Source organism: Falco biarmicus, chromosome 1 (assembly GCF_023638135.1).
Source record: "Falco biarmicus isolate bFalBia1 chromosome 1, bFalBia1.pri, whole genome shotgun sequence".
In the NCBI taxonomy this organism is placed as follows: domain Eukaryota; kingdom Metazoa; phylum Chordata; class Aves; order Falconiformes; family Falconidae; genus Falco; species Falco biarmicus.
Genome location: NC_079288.1, coordinates 50258250 through 50284827, shown reverse-complemented (window position 1 = coordinate 50284827; position 26578 = coordinate 50258250). Strand labels below are relative to the sequence as shown.

The 26578-nt window shown below is 39.0% G+C and overlaps 1 protein-coding gene across 2 annotated transcripts in view; it reads right to left on the bottom strand.

Moving 5' to 3' along the window:
- The window catches only part of FBXW7 (F-box and WD repeat domain containing 7), a 191559-nt gene that overhangs the window by 83781 nt on the left and 81200 nt on the right, over positions 1-26578 (bottom strand). For both annotated transcript variants that reach the window (XM_056333980.1, XM_056333970.1), the window contains exon 2: positions 24571-25128. In XM_056333980.1, coding sequence (XP_056189955.1) covers positions 24571-25059 — 489 coding nt within the window. In that variant the 5' untranslated portion in view covers positions 25060-25128. The remainder of the gene's footprint in view (positions 1-24570; positions 25129-26578) is intronic.

The following is a 26578-nucleotide window of genomic DNA, read 5'->3' as shown; positions in this document are numbered from 1 at the left end:
TTCTGAAATGCACATGATGCAGTATTAAACAGACATGCATATATGTTTGTTCTAATTAATCTATGCACTGCGGCAGGTTGATACTATTTTGCTAGCTTTCAACACGTCATATACTTTTTACTATAAGAAACATTTTCAGACATTCAAAGCAGCACAGTAAAAAGAAACCACGCTTGCAAGGGTGATCCTTGTCAAATTTAAACTTCATCTGTTATTTAACTAAGTTTACTAAAAAGGAGTATGCTGAAATTCAAGGAAAGCCAACACATACATAGAAGTTCAGCTAGATTTTAAAACTTGCATCAGTAAATGGAAATAGCATTTATTCAGTAGCAATAGAAAGTTCAAAGTAGTGTTGAGAAACATCATTATAAAGAGCAAATTTATTTATAATTTTACTGAAAAAATCCAGAGTAAAATACTCCTAAAGATTAACAAAGAAGAAAACTTAATTTTACTTCAAAGAGTATGAGCTCAGCAGTATGCAAACTGAGTAACAAAATCATGTTGTAATTTGACTTGAAAATACTCTTTACTGAAAATTGGTGTATTATAGAGAGAACAAAATTTAAAAGACGCTTTTTTTTGTTACTCATACAATGTACTTTAAGAGCCACTTTATTCATATAGCTCCTGAAGCTGTAGCATAAGACCCGTGATAGTTTGTCAGGCTAGGATTGTCTATATATAAACTATATCGCAACCTCCACATAGTAACATGCTATTTTTATTTTCTGTAACAGCAAAAATGTTATCTCCATTACCGAGTTACAAAAATATTAAAAACTTGTTTTAAGAATTCTTACTAAAAACATTTAAATGTTATTTAACACCTCTAAATTCTCTACTTTAGTATCCAACAAGTCGCATGGGCCAATACAGTTAAGAACTGCATTCAATGGATTTCACTCCAAATTATCTACACCACTCTAAAGAGCGAATAAAAGCAAAATACACATTTATGAATGCTCCTAGTTTGTGCAGAATTTGTTTTCATCTACGTGGTTTACAACTATAAAAGAATCTCTGGTATGTCCCTTTAAACAAGTAATAGCTAAGGCAACACATACAGATTTTAATTAAATTAAACCACAAGAATTATTGAAATAAATGACCTGAGGGCTCTTCTACAGCGCCCTGAGTGAACAGATAATTCAGATAAAAGTGTTTCCACGTGGAACAAATGCACCATGACAAAGCACTGAGCTACAAGCCAAGTGATCAAAAACCAGGTTTTAAAGGTTTTTACACTTACCCGCCTACGGCAGAAAGGCAGGCCCTGTGCAATGATGCTGATGCTAAATATCTTCATCACGGTTTGGTGTGGTAGAGGTTCTTTGGCGCTTTTAAGATCAACAGGAACCAAGCCATGGTTGATGGCAGTTTTCCCAGGTTTTGACATTTTATTGTTCTTTTTTTGTCAAGCCTACTAACAACGCAAGAACATTGCTAAAAACTTTGCTTCTAAAGTTGCATGGTTTCTTCCTCCTCTGTTTTTTGGGTTTTTTTTTTTGAAGTTTCAGACTGGTGATTCAGCTCCCCACAGCCTGCTGCCTTTGTCTCTCAGCCTTCTCCTGCCAAGTGTCCTGACCTGTCTGCTGCTCAGTGAAGTGCAAGCTATCCTAGTATAGACAAGAATTAAACTACCAAGGGGCAGGCAGACTGCTCCTGCCCGTCAAACAGCTGGTGGACCTCCCCTGCCATGTCAGAGGAGCCCTTCTCCAAAAAGGGATCCACAGAGAGAAGAAGAAAATCATGACTGCCAGGAGTTTTAATAGCCACAGCCGCTTACGCCTGCTCTTTAAAGGAATATGGCTTTTTAAATTATTATTTATTTTTCGCAAGTTGGCATTCTGCTTTTAGAAAGGAGAATCCAAGGAGATTGCAGCCTTCAGACAGTAACGGTGTTAGTGCATGGTCCACTCCACCACCCTCCAGGCAGACTTCCAACAAAATTTGACAGCTAGTATCTAACAAACTGGCCTGGACTTTGCTGTTTCTTACCCACCATCTCCACAGGCATAATAATATTGCTAAGTCCAAAAGTTTAAAAAGGAAACAAAACTGAACACCCCCCCCCCCCCCCAAAAAAAAAAAATGGGAGTCCCCTAAAATTGGTTCAAAATTTGCTCATTTAATAAAAGTAGAGGCTATCATTGTATTCTCATCTACACTGTGATTTTTAGCTCCTTCTTCCTGGCCCTCCTTACTCATGTACTGGTACCCCAGGCTGCACCTCCTGGCCCCTTTCCTTTCTGCTGGGGGGTGGGGAGCAGCATCCAGGGGGCTTTGGCTCTAGGGATGCAACGGTACTGGAATATGTCTTCCCTCTTCTGGCTATCACGAGTCTAGGGACCAGTTTGCTCAGGCCTATCTATCACACTGATGGAAAGGAGATGGAAGGGCTCTTCCTCTGACAACAGCAGCCCCTGAAAGATGGGAGGAAAGGTCTGTCTGCCCTTGGAAAGAAACCTGACTGAGGGCCATTATTCAGGAAAAAAGTGCTTACTCCATCAAAGCTAAAATGGCAATGACTATTAGTCAGATTATCTGCAATTAGTTTACTTCCATTTTAAATAATTTCTTGATCAAATTAGCTTTCCTACCATGCCTCTAGGTTCACACAATCCCTTTCCAATCCTTATACTTGGACATGTCTCTTAAAAACACATTCAAATTTTTAAAACCTTTTCAGCGAAGCTAAGTAGAAAGAGACAAAAGCCTGTGAAAATGTCTTATGAAATTGCTGAGACACAGAAAGCCATCAAAGCCCATGTATGAACTGAGCTGGTACAGTTGAAAACACAGTGAATAAATGAAAAATCTTACCACTCCTTTTATGCACAATCCAAAGAGAATTAATTCTATAATTATGTGAGGGCAAAAAAGGGAGTGTAGTAATGCTTTAATGCTTGAAGCACAACACTAACTTGACAATAGACAGCATTAAAACATGCCTGTATTAGCATCTCCACTTAGCCCTTTGTTTCCCCTTCAAAGCACCAAGCTGTAGCAAGTCTCACCCACTTATAGCAGCCTCCTCTCAAACACTTGCTTGTTGAATGCTTTAAAAAAAAAAAAACCCAAACAAAAACCCAACAAAACAACAATGCCCCCCCAAAAAACTACAAAAGTCCCTAATATTTCATTGAGTATATATATACATTTACAGTAAGCATTCACTTATAACAAAATATATCTCTCTCAGACAAACAAACAAATCCTTTTTTCTTTACAGATGTTGCATAAATGCTATGACAGAATGCTGGGTAGCACAGTATTTCCATGGACTGATGATTTATGGGTTTTTTCTTCTCTACCATTCCATTCAAATGCACATTTAGAAAAACATTGTCTTCTAAAAGATGCTTTACATTTCACCCTATGAACTCCAAAAAACAGTTTACCATTAGCCTGTACTCAACAGCAACTGAACACAGTTTATATAGCTTCATTTTGAATTACATTGTATTTTATGCAACAAATATTAGGCTTTCACTTGGCTGGAAGACTTTGGAAAGGTGTCTTTGTATCTTAGTTTCACTCAAATAGAAAACTTCAGTGAAGTACTCCAGAGAGGGAGAAAAAGTATCCTTTTGTCTCGACTTTGAATAACTACAGACCAGAGCCAAAATCCCAAGAGATCACCTCACACATCCCTATCGATTTATCATTCAAAAAGAAGTAACAGGTCAAGGTTTTCCATTTTTGAGGTACCAGTCACTGTCTCAACATTCCAAAAAAGTGGCAAGTTTACCAGGATGTTAATTATATTAATATAATTTGAGATTTGAATAGTATGTATGTAAGATGACAAGATCAGATACAGTATTTCATACAAAGAAAACCTGAGATTCTGGTTTAATAAACCGCTGAAATAAACCCAGTTTTAAAAGATTATTGCACAACTGCTGAAAGGAGCATATGACAGCGTGGCAGATCACTATTTTAGTACCAGACATTATTAGCTGATATCGGAGCCTAGTATCTTAGCACTTTACAGACTTACTCCTTCCCCCCACTTCAAATATTAGCTCATAACAAAAGTGCAAAACAGGAACACAACTTGGCCCATTTACAGATTTACACACAACTGGGGAACAGACAAGCATGGGAATCCCAAAGCACCGCTATCCAGTCGCAGGTTATTCTCACACCTCTGAAAAGATGAAACTTCTGATTGTCAGACCTCCTTCTTTTGTGGTTTGAGATAAAAGTCCCAACAGTAAATCAGTTTTTCCCCAGGAACTTCTGAACTGTTACAGAATAATTCCACAGGGACACACTTTAGCTGACAAAAAGTATCATGTTCACATTCAGCGCAGTCCCCTTTCTAAGTGGATAAAGCCAAAGCAAAATAAGGTTTCTGGGGTTTTTTTGTCCCATGTGAAATTACAATGCTAGATTTCACACTAAAGTGAATAAGCAATAAGGAAACCATAGCAATAAAGAAAAGCTTCAGGTTTCATCTCTGCTTATTTTTTCCCCCTTTTTTATCATCGTCCCCCTGAAAAAAACACTTGCAACTAGCAGATGAGATCTTGTTGGCCCAGTTTTATTTCCAGGTATCATCACTTCTTTTTGGTCTTGGATTTGCTACACGTTACTGACTGTATGCATTACTGTCTTAGAGTAATGTTTAAAGGCCCCAAGCTGTGCTGGACAGCTATAAACACTTAAGTGAGAGTCCTTAGCCTGAAAATACAATGCAACATAATCTAATTTAAGCAGTAAGAGTGTGTAACAGGAAGACAAAAATGGAGAGGGCTGGCTATCTTAGAAGTGTCAGGAATATATTGCATATAGTAGATATCACTTTCATATTTATTACATATATAATTCTAATTTAAGCTCTAAATGGAAAGTTTGAAGAGCCACCCTGTTGCTTTTAACTTTAAAAGTGTGTATTTTTTATATGATACAGCATAGGAATATGTATAAACTTGACAAATGTGAAACTGAAAATTTGAGCTTCAATGCTTTGTAATGCATTTCTCTAACACCCCGTTTCTAAATAAACTGGGGCTGATTTCCAATGATGCTCTTTTTAAGTGCCTGTCTATCATTCTAATCAGAAGATCAGGTTTGAAATCAGATCATTTTATTTAGATGCATAAAAGTGCCTGAAAACCTGAGTTTGAAAATACTAGTTTGAGATTCTCATGGACTATTAACTGTAAACTTAAAAATCCAGAATACTCCTCTTTCTTTTTTGCCCAGTCCAGTGAAGAGACAGAAGTCTTTGCAAAATGAAAGCATGTAAGCAACAATAACTGTTTTACCTTCCAGAGTAATTCAAACTGATCCTGTAGCACAGCTTTTTAGGAGCTGTTTACCAGAAAGCAAACAATACCAAATTCACTAGCTCATTCAAGTATATTTAACACAGGAAGGCCACGGTTTTAAGACATGGATCCCAGAATTTATCCCAACAACAAAAAAACGCTTTACTCGAACTTTTCAGAATCTTCTCCTAGAGCTGGCCATTATTTTGCACATTCGCATTACTGGAAAAAAATAAAAAAAACTCATGACGTTGTAATATGGTGATGGAACAGTACAAGACTGACGTATTTGCAAGTACAGAAAGATTAAAATGCAGAAAGCAGAAGCGGAGAGATGTTGTTACTAACATCGGTGAACAGCTCCCTCCAATGGATAAAGCCGAGCACTGCATCATTTTAAAAGTCACCTCAAAATAGTAGTAGCATAATAATCCTTTGATTGTATTTCATAATATACTTCCTAAACAAAATTATTAGCGAGCTCTGTGTAGCTGTAGCATACAGAATGCACTATAATTTACATTATACGCAAGCCTTATCGTTCCCTTGACATTCATGCTGATCCCTGTCCACATGTAGAAAGAGCAAGAATCATTTTGTTAGCAAAGCAAGGCAGTCTATACTACACTAGTAACGACTTGTATATAGCAACTGTGGTCCCAAGTTTATTTATGTGAGGGATTTCTAATACCAGAATAGGAATAGTTCCCAAACCATACATTGCACATTAGCCCGCTTTGTACACACAAACGAATAAGCCATACAGAAAAAAAGGCACTGCTGTACCAAGCTAACTGCAACTGGATTAGTGGTGGTGCACAGAAAAAAACCCGGTTTTTTGAGAGTCTCTACCATATCCAAGTTTACCCAATAAAAAAATCTGCATACATAAAAAAACATAACGACCCAGACCCCTGAGGAGGGTACGGTGGGCATCAATGGAAAGGGTAATTTTGATCTAACAAGAATAGAATTTCCTAAAAAAAATGTACACCTGAATAGTATGCAAAAGGGGCAAAACTACTAGTGAAATGTGCAAACTGATGGTTTTGTCTGTATGTCATGGATAAAAAACAAGTGTAGACCTGTTGTGTCACAAGCAACAGAACAAACAAAGCCTGTCTGCAGGTGAGATCGTCACATCAGTTCAAATTGTGCTTGAATTACACTATGGCCTCTCCAAGGCCTTACAGTCCCAAAACATCAGGGGACCTACACAGAAGAGTCATTCTGAACAGTTCAACCATAGCAAAGCTTTATTTCAGGCTTATGCCTTACTCTGTGTTTTGACTAATAAATGGCTTCTATGGTGTAAAGTAAGCAACAAATGTCATCTGAACCTGTTTACATAGTCAGAGCAAAACCCAATTCCACAAAGATTCAATGACATCTAACCAGGTGGTGGTCACCTTGTAGACTAATTCTTCAGCAGATGCATTAATAAATCTCTCCCTTTCCTACCTACCTTCTAGTTACCTTGAAAACTTACGTAATCTTAATCTCTCTTTCTCAAACTGGGTGAAAATTAGTGGAGAGATGCATAAATTCTGGAAAGGAAAAAGACAGTGACAGGTAGACGTTTCACCTGCACAAGTATTGCTTTCTTTGGCAGCAAAGCTTAATAACATAGTGAAGAATCCAGATTTTCTTAACTTGGACTCACTCAGCTGATACTTCCTGGTTATAATTCTGGCTCTGGAATCACATTGAGGCACGGCCATTAATAGTGACCATGATAAAAGAGGTTAGTATCTAACATAAAAAAGCTACTTTAAATTTTTTGCCATTAAAGAGCAAGAAGGAAATACACCTTTGACAGCTGCTGGTGGGAGATGGTACAACTTGTATGACGCTCCTATACTGAAAAAAATTGTAAAAGTTCAAACAAATATAGACAAGGGTGGTGGTAAAGCTGCTGTCTGGCAAAATAATTCATGCTCCACAAGATGCCATTCCCCAGAAATTCACCAGTAGAGGCCAAGGAAGTTATGAAATACCAAGTATATCATCAAAGGGGAAATGAGCAGATAAACGTACCCACTAGATATTTTTCATGCCTATGTGGCACGCTCGTATCTGTTTAAGCGTCCTGGTATCTATGTGTGAGTGCATGGAGAAATGAAATCATCCTCAAATTTTATGTACTGTGTTTTAATAGTTGTGTATGGCATTTAACTACCCTAGCCTTGCCTGCTGGGGAACCCAAGCAGTAGGGCAGGCTAACCAGCAGCCAGGGATCAAGAGTCTGTTTCTAATTGTGAACATCGATGCAAGTGAGTCTGAATGACTGTCAGTAAAAAATAACAGATCTCCATCGCACCTGTTTGATCCCAATATTTATCTTCTTTGGAGCTGAAACGGGACAAACAGGTCAGCTGGAGACTGTAGTAGCAAAAAGGGGAAGAGTGGCACCTCCTGTCCTCGCTGTGGTCATTTTATTCCAAACCCTTTCTTAAATTGGCTGTAGAACTTGTCAGGCTTGTGAGTTCTGAAATTACTCTAGTAAGTAGGACACCTGAAAAACCTAAATTTTTGTGTTTGCGAAGTTGTTTTTCCACTAGATTAGCAAATGTAAACAAGCTCACAAAGCAGCCAGATGCATGATGAGACAAACACAAGACAAACATCAAAAGTCTCTGGAAATGGAGAGTAGTCAAGACCTCCATCTCTGGGCAACAATAAGCTGATATAGATAGACAGATACATATACACACACTCTCTTTGTCCATGGATCCCTTAAGAACACAATACTGGTCCCAAAAAGACGTGAATGATAAAAGCTCATGATGACGTTGAGATGACAGACATCTCAACAAATACAGAATTTCATCTCAAAAGAAAGGGAAGGGACCATGGAGGTATATGCAGTTACAGGCACAGGATCTGCCCTCAGTCATGATGGTACTAGTGCAAAGAGACATTTCACAAATTACAAGGGACCATTTGCATGAGCTAACTTTTTGTAAGGTCACATAAAGCATTTATGAAAGAAACACACAGACTGTCTAATAAACTGCATATTGACAAGACTATCTCAATACTAATGATGCTATCATATCATTGAGACATATATTTACCTAACCACGTGCATTTTAGAAAAATAATTCCTACCACATTTAGATATCCCTTTAAGGGTATGCAATCATTTGTACCCAGACATCTATATTATGTGGCTTTACTCCACAAGCCTTCTAACTTTATTTACTTTTATTTATGGGGTCTTGTTGACATTGTAAGTTCTTTGTTTTAAACTATATTTAAAGCATTTAAATAATTTATTTCTTCATTAAACATTTCAGAAAATATTCCAGGTATGTAACAGAAATCCAGCTGCATCATCTTGAATTTTACAAATATTCCAGAAATGTCTCCCCAGTCCTCATCGGCTATAATATGACTTGTTGGATAAGCAAGTTTAACTCTTTGGTCCAGTCAGAGTTGCACCAGCTGTTAAAAAGAATTGCTACAGCTGCTCTGCAGGAATTTATTTGCTGACCACTTATTTATGCTGTTGTCGCACCTTTAAATAAAGCTGAGACAAGAATTAAGAACTACAACAACAGGTAGAGAAGTCATGCAATATTTAACACTGGATTAAAATGCAAGTCAAATTCCCAGCTGAGGATAAGCCAAGGGAAGGGAAAGCAGGTGTTTTTATTTGTAAGGAGGCTGCTTTTATGAAAAAGGAAGATAGGAAACCGAAAAAATCAGTTTTCCATGCAGTAATTCAGCTTTTCCTATCACTGTATCACTCTTCCATGTAAAATGCAAGACTTCCAATGAGAAATTCTTCACTTATATGCATACAGGCACAAAATATACACAAGGCAGTACCAAAATATTTAAAACATGATTATCAGTTTCTGAGTAGTATCCAAAAAGCACTGCCAAAAATTATTTTGGACTTAGAATTTTCTTCCTTTTCACATATTAAATGGGAAAAGAACAATCCCCAAAACATCAGAAAGGTGTTAAAAATATTTCTGCCACCTAATACACCGAAAAATTATTTTGTTCTCCTGTAGTGAAAAATTCTGTCCAGATATCACTTATTTGACATTAAAAAAACCCTCCTCTTGTATGAAGTCCAATACCATAGTAACACTCTTCATACTGGCTATATTATCTACTGCCAAAATAAAAGGTTGACCGATGCAAAGCATTACATTTTGTATGCTTGAATATGAATATCAAGGTTTATTTTGATACAAGATCGTGTTTTTCTTACTAGAACTGTAAAATCCACATAAATCTAATGAATGCAACAACTGATTGTTACACTGGCATTCATTTGATAGCATCAAATTAAGCTATATAATCCTTTTCAGCTGGTTAACAGCATACTGCAAAGGGGTGTGAGGCTATTTATAAAGCTCAAAATATGCAAAGTAAAGAATGCCTTACAGAAAAAAGCAGGTATCTTGTGGAAGGGCTGGCACTTTTGGTTGGTATGCTTGCCACCTTGATGTTTTGTCTTCCTTTTTTCCACCCCTTTTGGAAACCTTGACTGTATTTTCATTTAACAAACGCTGGCTTTCTCTGTTCTGCTCAAATATCACTTAGTATTTAAAATGCTTTTAAGTATTTCATAGAAATTGACCTTTTGTATATGGACAACCAGATCCAGCCTTGAGTCTACTGGCTGTATGAAACTCTGACTTCAAAGAAATGCCATGCAAAAGTACCGAATCCTGACTGGCACAGCATGAGAACAGTTTCAACAGTCTGCCCTTCAAAACAGATACACAGACATACATGTAAATACAGTGTTCAGCATCCTCGCTGCAGGACATGTAATACTAGTGCTTTAACCAAAGCCAAAAATGGTGCAGATGGGCAAATTGAAACCTACTGGAAGTTTCCTTGCTCTGGGTGAAGTCCAGCTTAAAGAGAAGGAACACTATTACATTTGGCAAGAATGAGGGATCCATAACAAACTATCATAAGTCTGACTTCTTCCATTTAGCGGTGTCACTTGCAGTTTCTTAATTTCATTTTTATTCATTTCAACTAACTGAATTATCATCTGTGTTTTCTTTAGAAAATCTCACCAAGGGATCAGAACTGAAGGAATTATGACATTGGTAAAAGGAATATTCATTATTTTTTGTCTTTCAATTTGTTTTAGTACTCCATATATTTGGGTCAGTAACAATCACAGACAGTAGCTGCCATCTTTAAGGATCACTCCATAATTGAAGTGAGAAGAACAAAGGCTCTCCTGCACACTTCCAAACATAGATAACGTGCCTGGATGACACAAGAATAAGAATATTATCTGCACTTACAGGAAATGTTGCTCATACTTTACGTAAAAGTAGTAATGACTTCTGGTGATGAATAAGGTGGAATTGATCCCTGCTGGCAATCTGTGGTGGCGGTAGGTACATTTTCCACTTCAGCAGAGGCACCAGGGATTGAACAAATGTATTAAAATTTTATAAGCATTAACAGAGTAGTATTTCATGACCCACCTGATAAGCAAGCCACTGTCTCTCCAAGACTGATTTACACTGATTACTACTAAAATTCACAATGTGCTCTTTTGATTTTATGCAATATATGGTCAGGTATTAAAGTCAGTAGAAAACATCTGCTTTTAGGAGGAACAAACTCAAAAAGAATAAGGCTCTATAAAGAAATAGTTGGTTTGGACCACCCTGACTTGGGATAGAAATCTCTGCACTTCCTTAGTAACTGTATCCTTCTTAGATCCTCTCCCTCTTCCCAATTGTTGTTGTTGCAAACTAAAACAAAATTTAAAATTAGCAAGAGGAGGAGAAAGGAGAAATAACAGAGAAGTAAGAACAGAAGAGATGTCGGACAGCAATGTTTTCCACCTATTTCAGTAATTATTATAGAGTACCCATCTATGCACAACAACTCATGACTTTCACCTTTAAAATCTCAGTATCAATTAACTATATATATATAACATTACATCATAAGTTGTACTACACTGGGTCAACGCACACAAAATTTTATAGAGGTGGTGGTTTGTTTTTTTTTTTTAACATAAAGAACGTTTTACAGAAATTTGGTGAAGTCCTGAACTGGTCTGGCCAGGAGAGAATGGGCAGAACTCTAGCAACATTTGCATGAAGTTGAAGTTTAGACAGTGTTTTCATTAACCACACTATTGACAAGAAGACAGAAGATGCCTGCAACAAAGAGAACAGTATAGAAACACCGGTTCTAGGTTTTCTAGGGATTTTTCTAATAGGGATTTCACCAATAAAGAAAACTGTAAAACATTCACACACAACCTGAACAAAATATAACAGCAGATTAATAAATTACACAAAATGCACATTGTATCATTACTACACAAGTACAGCTTCATGCACAGATCAGACACCACACGCTAAAAAAAACCCAAAAAACAGTTCACATGTCAAAAATCACCCTTTGTCAACAGACATTGGATGCTGTCTGTTCAAACGCTCTGCTGGGACAGCTTAGAAATTTCAGGTTTAAGCATTCTGTGTATTCAGAAATGATCAAACTAGCATAGAAATTGGCATTGTCCAGTCTTCTTCCTTATACTCAAGAATTTGTAAAGATATGTAAATTACTTCACTGTGCACACAGCAACACGTTCTGCAGATAATGAAAAGTCTCTTACAGAAATAAAGGACATACTGCTATTCTGCAGATTACAGTGAGTGAGAAATGCATCAGGTAAAAATGTTAGTCCCACAGAAGTTGTTATACGTAATTCTAGTCCTCAGATCACCTTCTGTTCCTCTGGCCCTCCAAGCTTACCTCAGATTTCAGAATTTTATAAGTATAAAATTCAGTGAATAAAAGAAACATATGATCATAACATATTTTTAAACATACACTTAAACTCATAGCCAAAAGAATATGTAACACCATCCATTTGGAAAGGGGGGGTGTCAACAAAACCGAAAACTAACTCACAGCAAAAGTTTTAGTTTGTTCACACTTTGATTCACCATTTGCATCAAGTTTCATAACCAGCAATATCAACTTCAGTTAAGTCCCAAAAGGTGAAGCAGATTAAAATTGACAATCGGAGCAACAGCATCCACTGATAAAATGCTCAGTAAATACAGCTGGATCACCACACACCAGAGATATTTGGGCTAATAATCACATCAGGCAACAAACAGCACCTGCCACAGTCAAGAACAACATAAGGAACAAATGGCATATTTAAGTGGGGCAGAGCTCCCAAACGTATGTTAGACAACCCATGTATCCCAAGGGGGTAAGCATGCTGAAGGTGTTCTCAAGCACATTTTCATGATTTCTACTTCATAATGTTGTTGTCATATAACTGGTGTCTTGAAATATATAACTGTAATTCTTTTTTCTTTTTCCTTAACAAAAAAAAAAAAAAAAAAAAAGAAAAAAGTGCATTCTCATTTTGAGAACAAAGATGCAGAGCAAAACCCATGTAAGTGCCTAAGTGATACTGGTTTCAAAGCCTACATAGAAGCGTGTGACTACAGGACACTGCTTCAAGTAGTTATCCTGAAGGTATCCATTTCATTTATTCTACGTAAAATAAACTGATATGACAGTTTGAGTAACACAGGCAAGCTCCTTTCCAAGATTTCCCTTTAAGGAGCTCTGCAGGCCAAGCAACTAAAAGGCAACTCAAGTCTATCTAACCTTGTGGCAATGCATCAATTCTGAGCAAGTCTAAACCAAGAGGCTGTTCCCCCCTCGCCCCACCCCACCCCCCCAGGTGGCTGCTATCCTTCCTGCTTTAGAGAACTGCTGGAAATATGCCTGCGAACAACCAGCCAACACGGCTCCAAAAGAATTACACGTATGTTCAGAAGAAACTACTAGGTGTGCCTGGTAAGAACCACCAAGAAGTAAGGCAGTTAGACACTCTGAGATGCAGGCTCCACTGCAAAGAAGGTACAATTGTACAGTAAGTCAGATACCTGTATGGACCAATCTGGCACGATCAAAAGCTCTGTAGGTTTATTTTCCAGTGTGGCTAGTTGAGGTAAATCCCTTGACTGGAGTTGAAAGACTGATCTCAATTATTGGCACAGAAGTAGAAAATTGCTTGTACCTTACTCAGCTAGGTCTTTAGTCTAGTAAGCAATCTCTGTAATGGGAAACTAAACAAGAAACTAAATCAGCATTAGCTCTTCCCATACAAAAAACATGCACCTTCCTGTAATGAAGGGAGGAAAAAAAATTTTAAAAATCAATTAAAATCTACTTATTAAATACAATCTTGTGGCCAAAACTATGACCCAAATGGTCAGCACCAATGTTTTCTGTTAAAACTATTCTTCTTCCTTCCCAGGCACTGAGATTCTTGACTTTGCTTTCTGTACAGTTACCCACTTAAATTATACATTAGCATTGTTATTTAATTCTGTAGTAATATTTGTAAAAATCATACTGAAAACAGGTAAGACACCCTTCTTTAAGGGAACGAAAAAACAATTTTTTATAGAAGAAATTCCTGTCCTTTGACTGCAAGTGATATTTTAACATAACAGTTACATTTAATTACTAAGTATTTCAAGAACTTTGCATGAGAATGCTGAACTAGATAGCCAAGTTCTTAGATAAGCCACAAACTGTATCAGGGATAAATTACTACAAGCAGAGCCCACATACCAATTAGCAAGCTTCATGATCCTCTTACAGGGAGGGAAAAATTAAGAGAGCAGCAATTATTTGACACCAGTTTTACCCGCAAGTGAAGGTGTAGGAGCAATTCTACTTATAAAATGCAAAAGTACAGCTAAACCTCTGCAAGCCTTAGGCAGCAAATGAAGCCATTACTTAACACAGCCAAGTAAAAGCAGAGCAAATACTAAGTACTTCTCAAAGGATGTGCTGGTATTTGTAGTAAAGCAGCGTGTTGTAGGTTAGTACAGACGGGTAAGAACCTCGCTATCTACAGAGATGCTGAGAATCTGCATTCCTTCCATGGATGCTTTAATATTTAACAAACTACATTTTAATGACAGTTGTATAACCTTTCCAAATGATCCTGCATGCTTGGAATCATTAGCAACTAAACTGTGTAAAGATGACAAAGGTTAAAAGTGTTGATTGACATTCATCTCAGAGTATGAATATTTCTAATGTTATTACAAACCAATATAAAAATAGGGCTCTGTGTCAGAAGAGTAGTAAAAAAAGTATTTTTTTCAAACAGCAAAACTTGCTCCAAAATAACTAAACTGCCACAGTAATGTAAAAGTAATTCTGACTGGCAGTTGTAAAAATCATTACTGTTTATCTTAAGTTACTCACTTATCTTCACTCATTGTATTTTAGTTCAGAACAACCAAGCGACGAGAAAATTTGCCAGTTTCTAAGCTTTTAGAGTGATGTGGAAGAAGCTTTAATTAAAAAGGAGAATCCCAGGGAGAAGGCAAGAGGAAAAAAAATTTATATGGCTGATGTGTTATTTTACAGTATTTTTAAAATCAGAGTGATACTTAATGTGTATCGTTTTTGACACAACTTTAGCCAAATTACTACTTAGTTTAAAAACTCTTTAAAGCATTAACCATTACACAACTCGGGAGATGAAAGTCCTGAAGAATCTATATATCCTATGTGTAATACCTGCAAAAAATAAAGATTAAAAAAAATTATCTCTTTTTCTGGCATAAAGTTTTTCTCTTTCTGCTGTGCTCTCAGAGCAGAGATTTACACATTGCATTCTTATCACACAAGCCATCTGAAAATAATGAATACTTATTTTTTAAAGGAAATATTCCTACATCATTTCATATACTGGAAATAGATTTCTTCACAAATATAAAACACTGAGTCCTTCTGTTCTGGTTGTAATTATTCCCCAGACTTAAAAAACATGCTTCAAGATTTTAGCTGCAAGAGAAGGAAAAACCTTTGCAAAGAAACACTGCAAACTCGGCAGGGCTGCGGCAAAGCGGTACCAGCCCCCTCTGCTGCTCAGAAAAGGAGAAAAATATTAACATGCACATCACCCCACCTACACACACTATTCCAACCTTCTCTCAATTGGGTGTACTGCCTGCACTCAAAACAAAAACCTGCTTCCAAGGATCAGCATTTCTCTAATTATCCTGTTCTTCCCGCTATCCCTACAAAGCTTTTAGCGTATTAACGTTACGATAACTACAGGCTTGCATACCCGAGTCTCTTTTCACTTCACATATACACAAACTGCCCAGTGCAATCTTAGATTTGAGTTTTAAAAATTAATGCTATCCTCCCATACAAAGCCAAAAATCACTGGAAGGTAAATCTTTGATGTCCCTGTGGCTCTGTGTACTAGCCTGGACCAAGCACCTCGCAGTACAAAATCCTGTCCCAGCCTATGCTGTTTGAGACCTCAAAGCTACGTATGTGAGCATGGCTTTGGATTTGCTTCAGAACTTGAGACACGGGTATTTAAGCTCCAAGGGACAGGTCTTCCTGTGGTACATCCTGTCCTACCTCCACCAATGTCACCCCAGCTTCTTTCTTCTGTCCTTCCCTGCCTTCACTCTCCAGTGTCATCAACCAGCCACGAACAGGCACTCTTGGAACAGCACCATTATTTTACTTACACACCCCCACCCCCCACCCCCTGTGACTTACAGTCAACCAGACAGTATGCTACACGGAATCAGAGGATGCTGCAATCAAAGCACATCATTTTCACAAGAAAACTAAGCTGCTTCTCAGCCTTTACCATTGTTATACTGATGCAGGTGGTGGAGGAGCCAACAAGGTGAGGTGTGCTCCTTTATACTCACAAAGAAGGACTGGCTGGGGATATGAAGGCTGGGGGCAGCCTTGGCTGCCCTAACCACAAGATGGTGGAGGTCAGGATCCTGCATGGAGGAAGCAGGGCAGTAAGTAGGATTGCAGCCTAGATTTCAGAAGAGCTAACAATGGCCTCCTCAAGGACCTGCTTGAAGGAATCCTATGGGTTAGGGCCCTAGAAGGTGGGGGGGTCCAAGACAGCTGGCCGATACTCAAGCATCACTTCCTCCAAACTCAAGACAGGTAGATCCCTATGAGCAAGAAGTCAAGCAAAGAGGGCAGGAGGCCTGCATGGATGAGCAAGGAGCTTCTGGCAAAAATCAAACAGAAGAAGGAAGTTTATGGGATAGGGAAAAGGGGACAGGCCACTTGGGAGGAATACAGAAATGTCAGAAAATGCAGGGAGGTGACGAAGAAGATTAAGGTCTGGTTGGAATTAAATCTGGCAAGGGAGGTCAAGGACAACAATAAGAGCTTCTTCAAGTGCATCAGCAGGAAAAGAATAGCTAACAAAAATGTGGACCCACTGCTGAATGAGGTGGGTGCCCTGGTGATGAAGGACAGAGAAGGCAGAGTTACTGAATGCCTTCTTTGCTTCACTCTTCACTGCCAAGGCCAGCCCTCAGGTTTCCCAGACCCTGGAGACAAGAGAGGGAATCTGGAGAAAGGAAGACTTTCCCTTGGTTGTGATCAGATTAGAGATCATTTAAGCAAAATTGTTAACCACAAATCCATGGGTCCCAATGGGGTGCACCCAAGTGCTGAGGGAGCTGGCAGGTGTCATTGCCAAGCCATTCTCCATTGTCTTTGAAAGGTCATGGAGGACAGGAGAGGTGCCTGAGGGCTGGAGGAAAGTCAGTGTCACTCCAGCCTTCAAAGAGGGCAAAAAGGAGGACCCGGGAAACTGCAGGCTGCTCAGCCCCACCATCATCGCTGGAAAGGTGATGGAACAGCTCATTCTGGAGGTCATCTCAAAGCATGTACACGAAAAGAAGGTTATCAGGGGTGGTCAACACAGATTCACCAAGGGGGAAATGATGCGTGACCAACCTAATAGCCTTCTAGGATGGAATGACTGCTTGGGTAGATGAGGGGAGAGCCATGGGTGTTGTCTTCTTTGACCTCAGCAAGGCTTTTGACACCGTCTCCCATAACACCCTCGCAGGTAAGCTCAGGAGGTGTGGGTTAGATGGGTGGACAGCGAGGTGGGTCGAGAACTGCCTGAATGGCAGAGCTCGGAGGGTTGTGATCAGCGGCGCAGAGTCTGGGTGGAGGCCTGTAGCTGGTGGTGTTCCCCAGGGGTCGGGACTGGCTCCGGTCCTGCTCGGCGTATCCATCATGACCTGGCTGAAGGGACAGAGGGCACCCTCAGCAAGTTTGCTGATGGGACACAGCTGGGAGGAGCGGCTGACACACCAGGAGGCTGCGCTGCCACTCAGCGAGACCTGGACAGGCTGGAGAGCTGGGTGGAGAGGAACCTCATCAAGCTCAACAAAGGCCAGCGGAGGGTCCTGCCGCTGGGGAGGAGCCACCCCACGCACCAGTACAGGCTGGGGCTGACCTGCTGGGGGGCAGCTCTGTGGAGAAGGACCTGGGAGTTCTGGTGGGCAGCAAGTTGCCCGTGAGCCAGCAGGGTGCCCTGGTGGCCAAGGGGCCAGTGGCATCCTGGGGTGCATTAGGAGGAGCGTGGCCAGCAGGTCGAGGGAGGTTGTCCTGCCCCTCTACCTGCCCCCTGGTGAGGCCGCACCTGGAGTACTGGGTCCAGTTCTGGGCTCCCCAGGTCAAGAGAGACAGGGAACTGCTGGAGAGGGACCAGCGGAGGCTGCGAGGGCGATGAGGGGACCGGGGCATCCCCCTTACGGGGAAGGGCTGAGGGAGCTGGGCCTGCTCAGCCTGGAGAAGGCTGAGAGGGATCTCATCAGTGGCTACACATACCTTAAGGGCGAGTGTCGAGAGGACGGGGCCAGGCTCTTTTCAGAGGTGCCCAGCGACAGGACAAGGGGCAACGGGCACAAACTGCAGCACAGGCAGTTCTGTCTGAATATGAGGGAAAACGTCTTTACCTTGGGGGTGACAGAGCCCTGGGACAGGCTGCCCAGGGAGGCTGTGGCATCTCCTTCTCTGGAGAGATTCAAAACCCACCTGGATGCAATTCTGTGCGACCTGCTCTGGGTGAACCTGCTTTAGCATGGGGGTGGACCAGGTGATCTCCAGAGGTCCCTTCCAACCCCAACCACTCTGTGGTATATAATATAGGTTATATATGAAAACCATCTATTAAAAAATCATCTTATTACCTTTGGTAGTGAAACAAATGCTCAAATACGACAACTGCTGAAGAGGTATCACAGTGCTTTTTGTCACTGTATTATCCAACTACACAAGAATTTCTCATCTTCATTTTAGCTAATCTGTTTTCTGGTTTTTAGTAAGCTCTCGTTAACCAAGAAAACAATCACCATCACAGCCCACAATCCTGCAACAAGGAAACCTGCATTTGAAGAGCACACCAAATCGGAAAGTTAGCAGAGGGTTCTGCATGCAGATGTCTGACCCCTTATGAAGGGTCACCATCACAGCCCAAATAGCACAGAAATAACGTTTCACATTCATATACCCTAATTTGCTATGTTTCATGACAGACTCAAAAGAAGGAAACAAAATAAAACGTTTAAGTAAGAGGGCTTTTGTTCTGAAGTCTCTTGTTGAGCAGCGCCTGTTGTCCAGAAGGACGCAGCATCTCCCAGGCAGGCTCTAACACTCCTTTTTCAGACATCCCTCTAGAGAAGCAGAGCAGAAAAATACATCTCCTGAAACCCAGAACAAGAAAAATGGCCACGCACCAGCTAACAATCCTCCTGCTCTATCCACTTACTTGGATTTTTAAATTCAGGTCCTTACAGAACACATGAAAATACCTTTAGTGCCTTCTCTGGCGTATCCTCCCCTCAAAACACAATTTGTGGAGAAGTAAGAGATGGCTCCTGGAATCCCATCTCAAACAGGAGGGCATGGCATGAAATGAAGAAATTACATGAACATTCAGGATGGCATCTGTGTGAAGCAAGAGGCATACTTTAAGATGAAAGAGGGCTGCCATGTGCTTATCTCCCAACAACTGTTCCCTGAACAATACAACTATTTGAGATGGACACGGTAAATTGCATCTTCTAGTTTCTATATAACCTTCAGACTCTTTTCCTCTTTTGCCAGAGACCAACTTCAAGCACGCAAGAAGGAGTTAAGAACAGAAACATGCCTTGATTCCACAGTTTGACCTACAGCACGTATTTATGTGCCCCTGGAGATCTCAGCCCTGCTAGTCTGGTACGAGCCAGTTGTTTTGCCTAATCATAGAAATCTGCGACAATATTTGCTGGAATGAATGCAGCTAATGCTTCTCACGAATTCATGGGTTTCATTTTTATTTATTTTTGGAGTGATTGTTTCCTAAGTGAGGTGACTTCAACATTAAAGACATTTACTATTAAAAGTATTATGTAATGTCGAAATTTAGATAAAGAAAAATGAACAGAGCACAATTAAATTTATGGGAGCTTGGCTATAAGTGATCATGACTTTTTTTCCCTCCACTTCCACAAAATACACCAAATCCAAATGAAAGCTGAATGAACCTGTAAATTATTTCAACTGTTCAGAAACAATTTCTAAGATTTCGAGAAGCCAATATTCCTCCAAATAAGTAAAGTTCACAGCAGTTAAAGAAAAACAAATAATCTTGATGAAAACTGAAAGCCTCCATCGTAATAAAAATATTTCAGTCTATTGAAGATGGCAGTCATTAATATTTAAGAACTATAAAACTGGGAATTGTAGAAATAGTTAATCAAACACAAATTTGAATTAAGATTATATACATTATGATCAAAATTATTTTTAAGAATTAGAACAATCTAAATATTTCAGAAGTCTCAAAAAAACCTAGTAATATATATTAAAAAAAATCAGAAAAGGAAACAGTACAACCTGGATAACCATAGGCTGAAACCCAGGCGTCACTCCAATAGAAAATAACGCTATGGTTGACACAGAATAGGATTAACAGTGTTGATGCCAATTTTTCCATAAAAACATGCTGGTTATCACCTATGTCATAAATACCAGTTTCAATAAAGATAAAACATTGCTGGCGTGACATACTTGTTATTACTACAATTTCAAGAGTATGAACACAGGTAGACAAACAATTTAAATCTAAAATAAGCAAGAATGTTAATTTACATGAGCTATTTCCCAGTGACTGTGACTACCAGTAATATGTTCTCCTTCTTGCAGTGCTACAGAATCCCACATGTACTGAGGGATAAAAGCATTTAAGGGCAGTTGCTGTGAAATATGTGATGCACTGTAGATGTATTTCTTTGCTTATGTTGTGGTTGTTACATGGCCATTCCTAAGGAACTCAAGTAACACCAAGTCATCCCAGAGCGCTGGAAACGGATGCCGCAAATACGATGCAGCCAGTTGAAGAATCAGCCTCAAATGCATGCTTCTGTAACAGTTCTGCACATAGTACCTTTGCCCTCCTGTGCTATTTAATATTTTTATAAAACAGACATGACAACATTTGATAGGACACAGAACAACTGGAGTAAAAATTAACAAACAGTAAAGGATCTGATGAGGTACACTGGATCTGAGAAAACCCTAGCCACTTTAATACAACCAAGCGTCAATTCTCTCTAGGTACAAAGGACACAGGCCACACTTTCAGAACAGAGGTCTCTAAAAAAGGCTCACATCATGTTGCATCATGACAAATCAGTCAAACATGAAATCTCAATGCAACGCTGCAGTCAAAAGTGTTAATGGAATCGTGTCTTACATAAACAGGTAAATAAATAGCATGAACGAATTTTAATTGTCATTGGTGCAGTTGCTACTGGAGTTTTAATCTCAGTTCTGATATCTACGATTCAAGACAGATGTTCAAAAATCACAGAGAGTATTCAGGGAAGTACCATAATAAGAACAAAAAATAGAAAAATATGCTCAACAGACATAGTGTCCTTATTATTTAAGACACCTTTCTGGAGTGAATTTGTCTATGTATGTGGGAAGAAAAACCCACTTGTTAAACAGCTCTTCAGTACAACACAAAAATAATTAATCATAATGGTCAAAAAAAGACAGCAGGAAGAAGGCAGAGTAGAGTAAAGGTGCAGAAGTTTAAACACGGGTGATAACTAACAAACTATTAACCTAACCTTGAGATACATTTGCCTTGCTGGACTGTTTCCTGTTTTCCGATGGTGAAATTTTCCTAAAAATACGCTTTAACCTGTGCAGAAGTCAATACAAGCAGCCTCATGTTTTACGCAGGAAATTCTAACAGGTAACCACAAGGACCCTTCCTGGGGGAGGATTCCTGGGTGTTGCTTGTGAATGCAATGAGACTCTCCTGAATCACCAGCTTTCTCGTTTCGAGTGTATATGCCCTTTAGTCATAACATTTTCACAACATTATGGCAACAATTATCTCAGCTATTTGTGCAGTGCAGTAGTGTGAGGCAAATATGTATATATAATTATATATATTATATAAACATTACCTATAATGTGAATATATATAAATGTGTTTTTATATAAATATAACGGGGTTTATGCTTCTGGTGAAATGTATCTAATAGAACAGAGCAAGCTTGCTGCTGTCAAGTGGAAGTCCAGGTGAGAGGTGGCCAACACAAGCAGTGTTATGTAGGAACCTTGCCATTGCCTGCCTTAACCACACAGGGTCCTGCAGGCCAATAAGCAAAGAAAAGTCAGATTAGAAAAAGACTTTATTCAGTGGTTTATGAGGAAAGGACTAAAAGGTAGAACAAAGATATCAAAAAGTTGATAGGAGCTGCACACTGACACCTACGGCAGTAGCTATTTTATTCAGTCTAAATGTTACCTCTTGGTATTTGGCAGTGATGAAAACTGTGTGTTGCCAATATTGGTACATACATACATCCAGACCGAACCAGCAGCTATGCTGGATCAGGAATGCATGCCGCTGAGGAGCCAGGTTTACATCTGACACACAAACAGCAAGTAGCGCATTCAGTCATCACAGCTGCTGCTGGTGGCGCAGAGCAAGTTTTGCAGGAGCACAGCATAGAGCAAGCGAGCAGGTAATGCAGCCAGAGTTACGAGGAGAACTAGCCTACATTACAAATGCTGAGAAGCACATCTGAAAAGTTAAAAATAAGTCTATAAGGTTCAAGTCTCCTACAGTGAGTCTATCTTCAACAGGTAGAACTAGAAATCACTCATAAAGGCAGTTGATGAGTCTATAAACACACCTTTTTCTTCTCAAAAGCAGCATATTAATTAGTCATGTTTATTCTTACTCTGGTCATTCATTCATTCATGCTCCAGCACAGCCGTATTTCTACGTTTTTTAGCACAGAATGTGCTCCTATGGTTAAATGTTGATTTATTAATGAATAAGCAACATTATGTCAGGCATTATGTCAGTCGTGTGTAACCGTGACCTAGAGCAGTGCCAGTTCAAGCTGCTTTCTAACCTGTGCTGATCCTTCACGTACACAGTCAAAACTACCTAAAACAGAGTTACACCATGAATCACGAACAATTCCCAAATACAGTTCGTACGTAGCTCCCCAACAGTTCTTGCAGAAGCACAGCCTGGGGACAGAGCACAGACAAAACTGGCCAGCGCTGCACAGAAGCAATATGCAAAGCAATGATCACACCACACTAAAATTGTGCATCATTACAAAAATCATTCAGACAAATTCCTTCACACTTATCCAGCTTGTTTCAGTTTATATCAAACACACCTTAAAGAAAAAAACTGCACTCATTATTGAAGATCATTAAAAGAGCTTCAAAACCGACCATCACTGAAAACTGTTGTATTCTGTCCGTATATCACTCAAACGTGGTTATTTACAAAGCACTTCAATATTTTCCAATTCAGAGACTTAAAAACATATTTTTGAGTGTGAGTATTTCCTATATTAAATATAAAGTCCATACTGAATGCTAGTTTTGTACAATACTCAGTAAGTCATACTAAATTCAGGAAAACCAAAGTATTGGAATAAAAACAAGAATTTGCGTTGTAAAATAACCAAATGAATGACATGAAATATGACAGTATTCCACTTCAAATTAGAAAGCATATACTTCAGTACTTTCAACAGTAGAATTATCAACAGAAAATTACATCATTTACTAAAAACAGATGTGAAAACATTATGACTTTTCAAAAATCAAAGATATTAATTGAGAAACTTTAAACACACAAGTGAATTACATGCTAATTACTATTACCAAAAACATAGTGCTGCAGCTTCCAGGGCAAACGTTCATCCTATTTACCTGTTCTACTGTTATAGCACATCTTCAAGACTGATTCTGCATCTGTATACATGTATGTTCATACTCAAACACAGAGGGAATCCTGTTAACTTATGTTAACTGATATTTTTTGTAGTTTTGTTTTGTTTTACAACAGTTTGTTGGTTTTTTTTAAGTACATTGCAAAAATTTCGGGGCGGGGGGGGGTGTCATTTTGGTTTTTTGAAAGCTGAGAGGAGTCCAGGTGTTCCATTACCAATTAATGATTAAAAAAAGAAATTGGTACACACATTTAAGAACAACATTATTCCACAAGAACACTTTCCTGCTTCCTTTTTTGTATTAGTCCAGTATCACTGCTTTCATTATTCTTTCAGGTTTTGCTGCTCCTAAAAATTAACAGAATTCCTGCTTCCTGAAGAATCTGGAAAATACTGTGCACTACGAATGTACACTGGAACTAATGTTCCAAAAATTATGATTTTTTTTAAAATCTAAAATGTTAGGTGATAGAAGTAGCAACAAAATTACAAGTATTTATTTCCAAATTCTTATTGCAAATCACAAGTTCTCAACAACCACTGCACACAATTTACAGGGTCCTCTCACAAGCAGGATACCCTACAACACTGTGTAGTAATTTTGTTATTACATTCAGTAACCTGAATAACTGGCTAACACAGTTTTTAACCTGCATTTTGTCACTGAACTCACCATAACCTGGCCAGAAGAAAGAACTTGATGCTTCTGTAATATTCCACCCATTTTTTCATTACAATGTTTTCATCTAAATGAGTCAGCTATTCTCAGAGAGCACCACATATGCACAATTGCTTACCTTTCTTCTTGCCTGCTTTGAGAAGGAAAAAATGATAAATAATGACTGGAGGGGTCTTATTAAGTGTATGAATTAGCGTGTATAAATATTTACAAATAAATACCTTGATCTTTTGAATACAGTTATCAGAGCTCTATTCCTTAAAATACATAGCAGTATTTGCTCGTGTCAAATGCATGCAAATAATTTAATAATAACAGTTAAAACAGTATAGTTTTTGTGGACTGCGTAAATTCTTCATAATGAGCTCTTTAGGAAGTAAAATCTTTGCTTCATTGTAAAACTTTAAGTTAATTATGCATGCTATTTTGCAAAATCCAGAGTTAACAAGGATTAAGGACATACAAAGAAAATGTAGTTTCTCACCTTTGTCTTTATATAGAATGGCGATGACTGGTGAATGGGCAAGTCCATGAGGCTATTGGAATTTGTGACACTGTTACTGTTAGCATGTTCATCTTCTCTACTGCTGTCGTCAGACTGATCAAAATCATCACTCTCCTGGTCCATTTCCTCCTCCTCTTCCACCTCCTCCTCTTGATCACCAGCATGTTCATCATCTTCTTCCTCTTGGTTACAAGTGGATTCTTCATCCACTGTAATAAGTCTATTGTTATTTTCTTCTGACTGCTCCTGCTGAGACTCATGCCTGTCATCAAATCCAGGTTCTTCTCCTCCTATCTCCCCATTCCTCCCAATGTGCTGCTCCTCTTGTTGTCGTCTTTGCTGCTGCTCCTCCTCTTCTATGACCCGATTCATCTGCTCCTCATCTACTTGGCTTGAGGAAGCATCACCTCGAAGAGATCCACCAGTTCGTCGCCTCTTGCTGCCCACAGAGAGCAGTTCCTGATTCATTTCCAAAAGCCAGCTTGCTACTTCTTGGACCTTGGCTAGGCTATCTGAAGATGCAAATGCTTTCACATTCTAAAGAGACAAAAAAAGTGGGTAATTACAAAAGTTACATTTTTTTATTAGATAAAGCATTAAAAACTTATTTCATCATATTACTCCTGACAACTTCAGATTCCAAGATACAAGGAATAATTTCTACTTGACACACCACTGGAAAAACCCAGACTGCAGACAACTTTGTAGCAAGAAAGTTATTTCTTCTATTAAACAGTCTGACCATGACCTCTGCAAGCACCACATTCTGCAAAATTCAGAACTACTTGCCCTAATAGAGAATCCACAAGAACCATTAACATTCACATTAACTAAAGATCCAAGTATAGGATATTACTTGCTAAAAATTGGACAAAGATAATTTTCAAGTGGCATTGTATTTTCCCTCTCATTTGATCACAGACTTTATATATTACAGATTATGAGCTGCTTTTGATCTTATGCCTTAAGAGCAGGCACATTTTCAGGTGTAATTGAAAGTTTCATTTCTTGAACTATGATTTTCTTTTAGATAAATGAAAAAGAGAACACACACTAAAGAATACAGCCTTATCACTTTCAAGTCTTAAATTGGCCACAGAGATGCCCGGTGGTCAAAACCAGACAGACACTGCTAGGCAGCCCACGCAGCTCAGAAATGGCACATACCTCACCCAGCAAAAACCACTGTTAGCAGTAAAGTACTCCAAACTCTGAGAAGCTACAAGAGTTGTTAAATGAGACTCTGAGAAGTTTAAAAATTGCCAGATATAGATGCATATTAACAGAAATTGAAAAATACTAATGCAATTTCCAAATTATCCATGCATTTGCCGATGCATGTGCATGTAAGCAATACACATGAACAGAGGGATGTAACACACTCTAGCTAGATCTTAGATTTGGTATGTGACTTCCAGCTATACAACCTTTGAGGATGGTACATCCCGACTCCAGTTCCTCTAGATTCAACTGATGTGTTGAGTTGGTGACACCAGACATGAACTTGACAAGGGGTCAGTCACAGGTTGCACATGAAAATGTGTGCAAAGAGAAAATAACTAGTTTTTTCGCTGTGCATTGAACCACTGTCCTCAGGTGTCCGTAGACCACACCACTCAGCAGGCTACGCTGTGAGAGATTCAGAAAGTACAATACAATACTGGCAGGGAAGCATGACTGCTGAGTCTCCTTGGAGCAGAAGCAGTTGAAGGATGTAAGTTTCCAGGAGTACCTCGGTACTGGAAGATATTCTCCTAATCTCTCCCACCCATCCCCTTGCTTTTCTTTAGAAAGGCTCTCATAGTTAAAAAAAAATCCAAAGAACCTAGAGCCTTGGATGATGGAGTTGTGGAACAGATAAACCCCAACTGTGCTCCATGACATTTATAAAAACATCCAAATTAATGGTGAGGGGGGAAGGAAGTACCAGAAACCATAGCTCTATGGTAATTTTCTTTTTGTTGTACCATAAAAGCCACAGAAACAT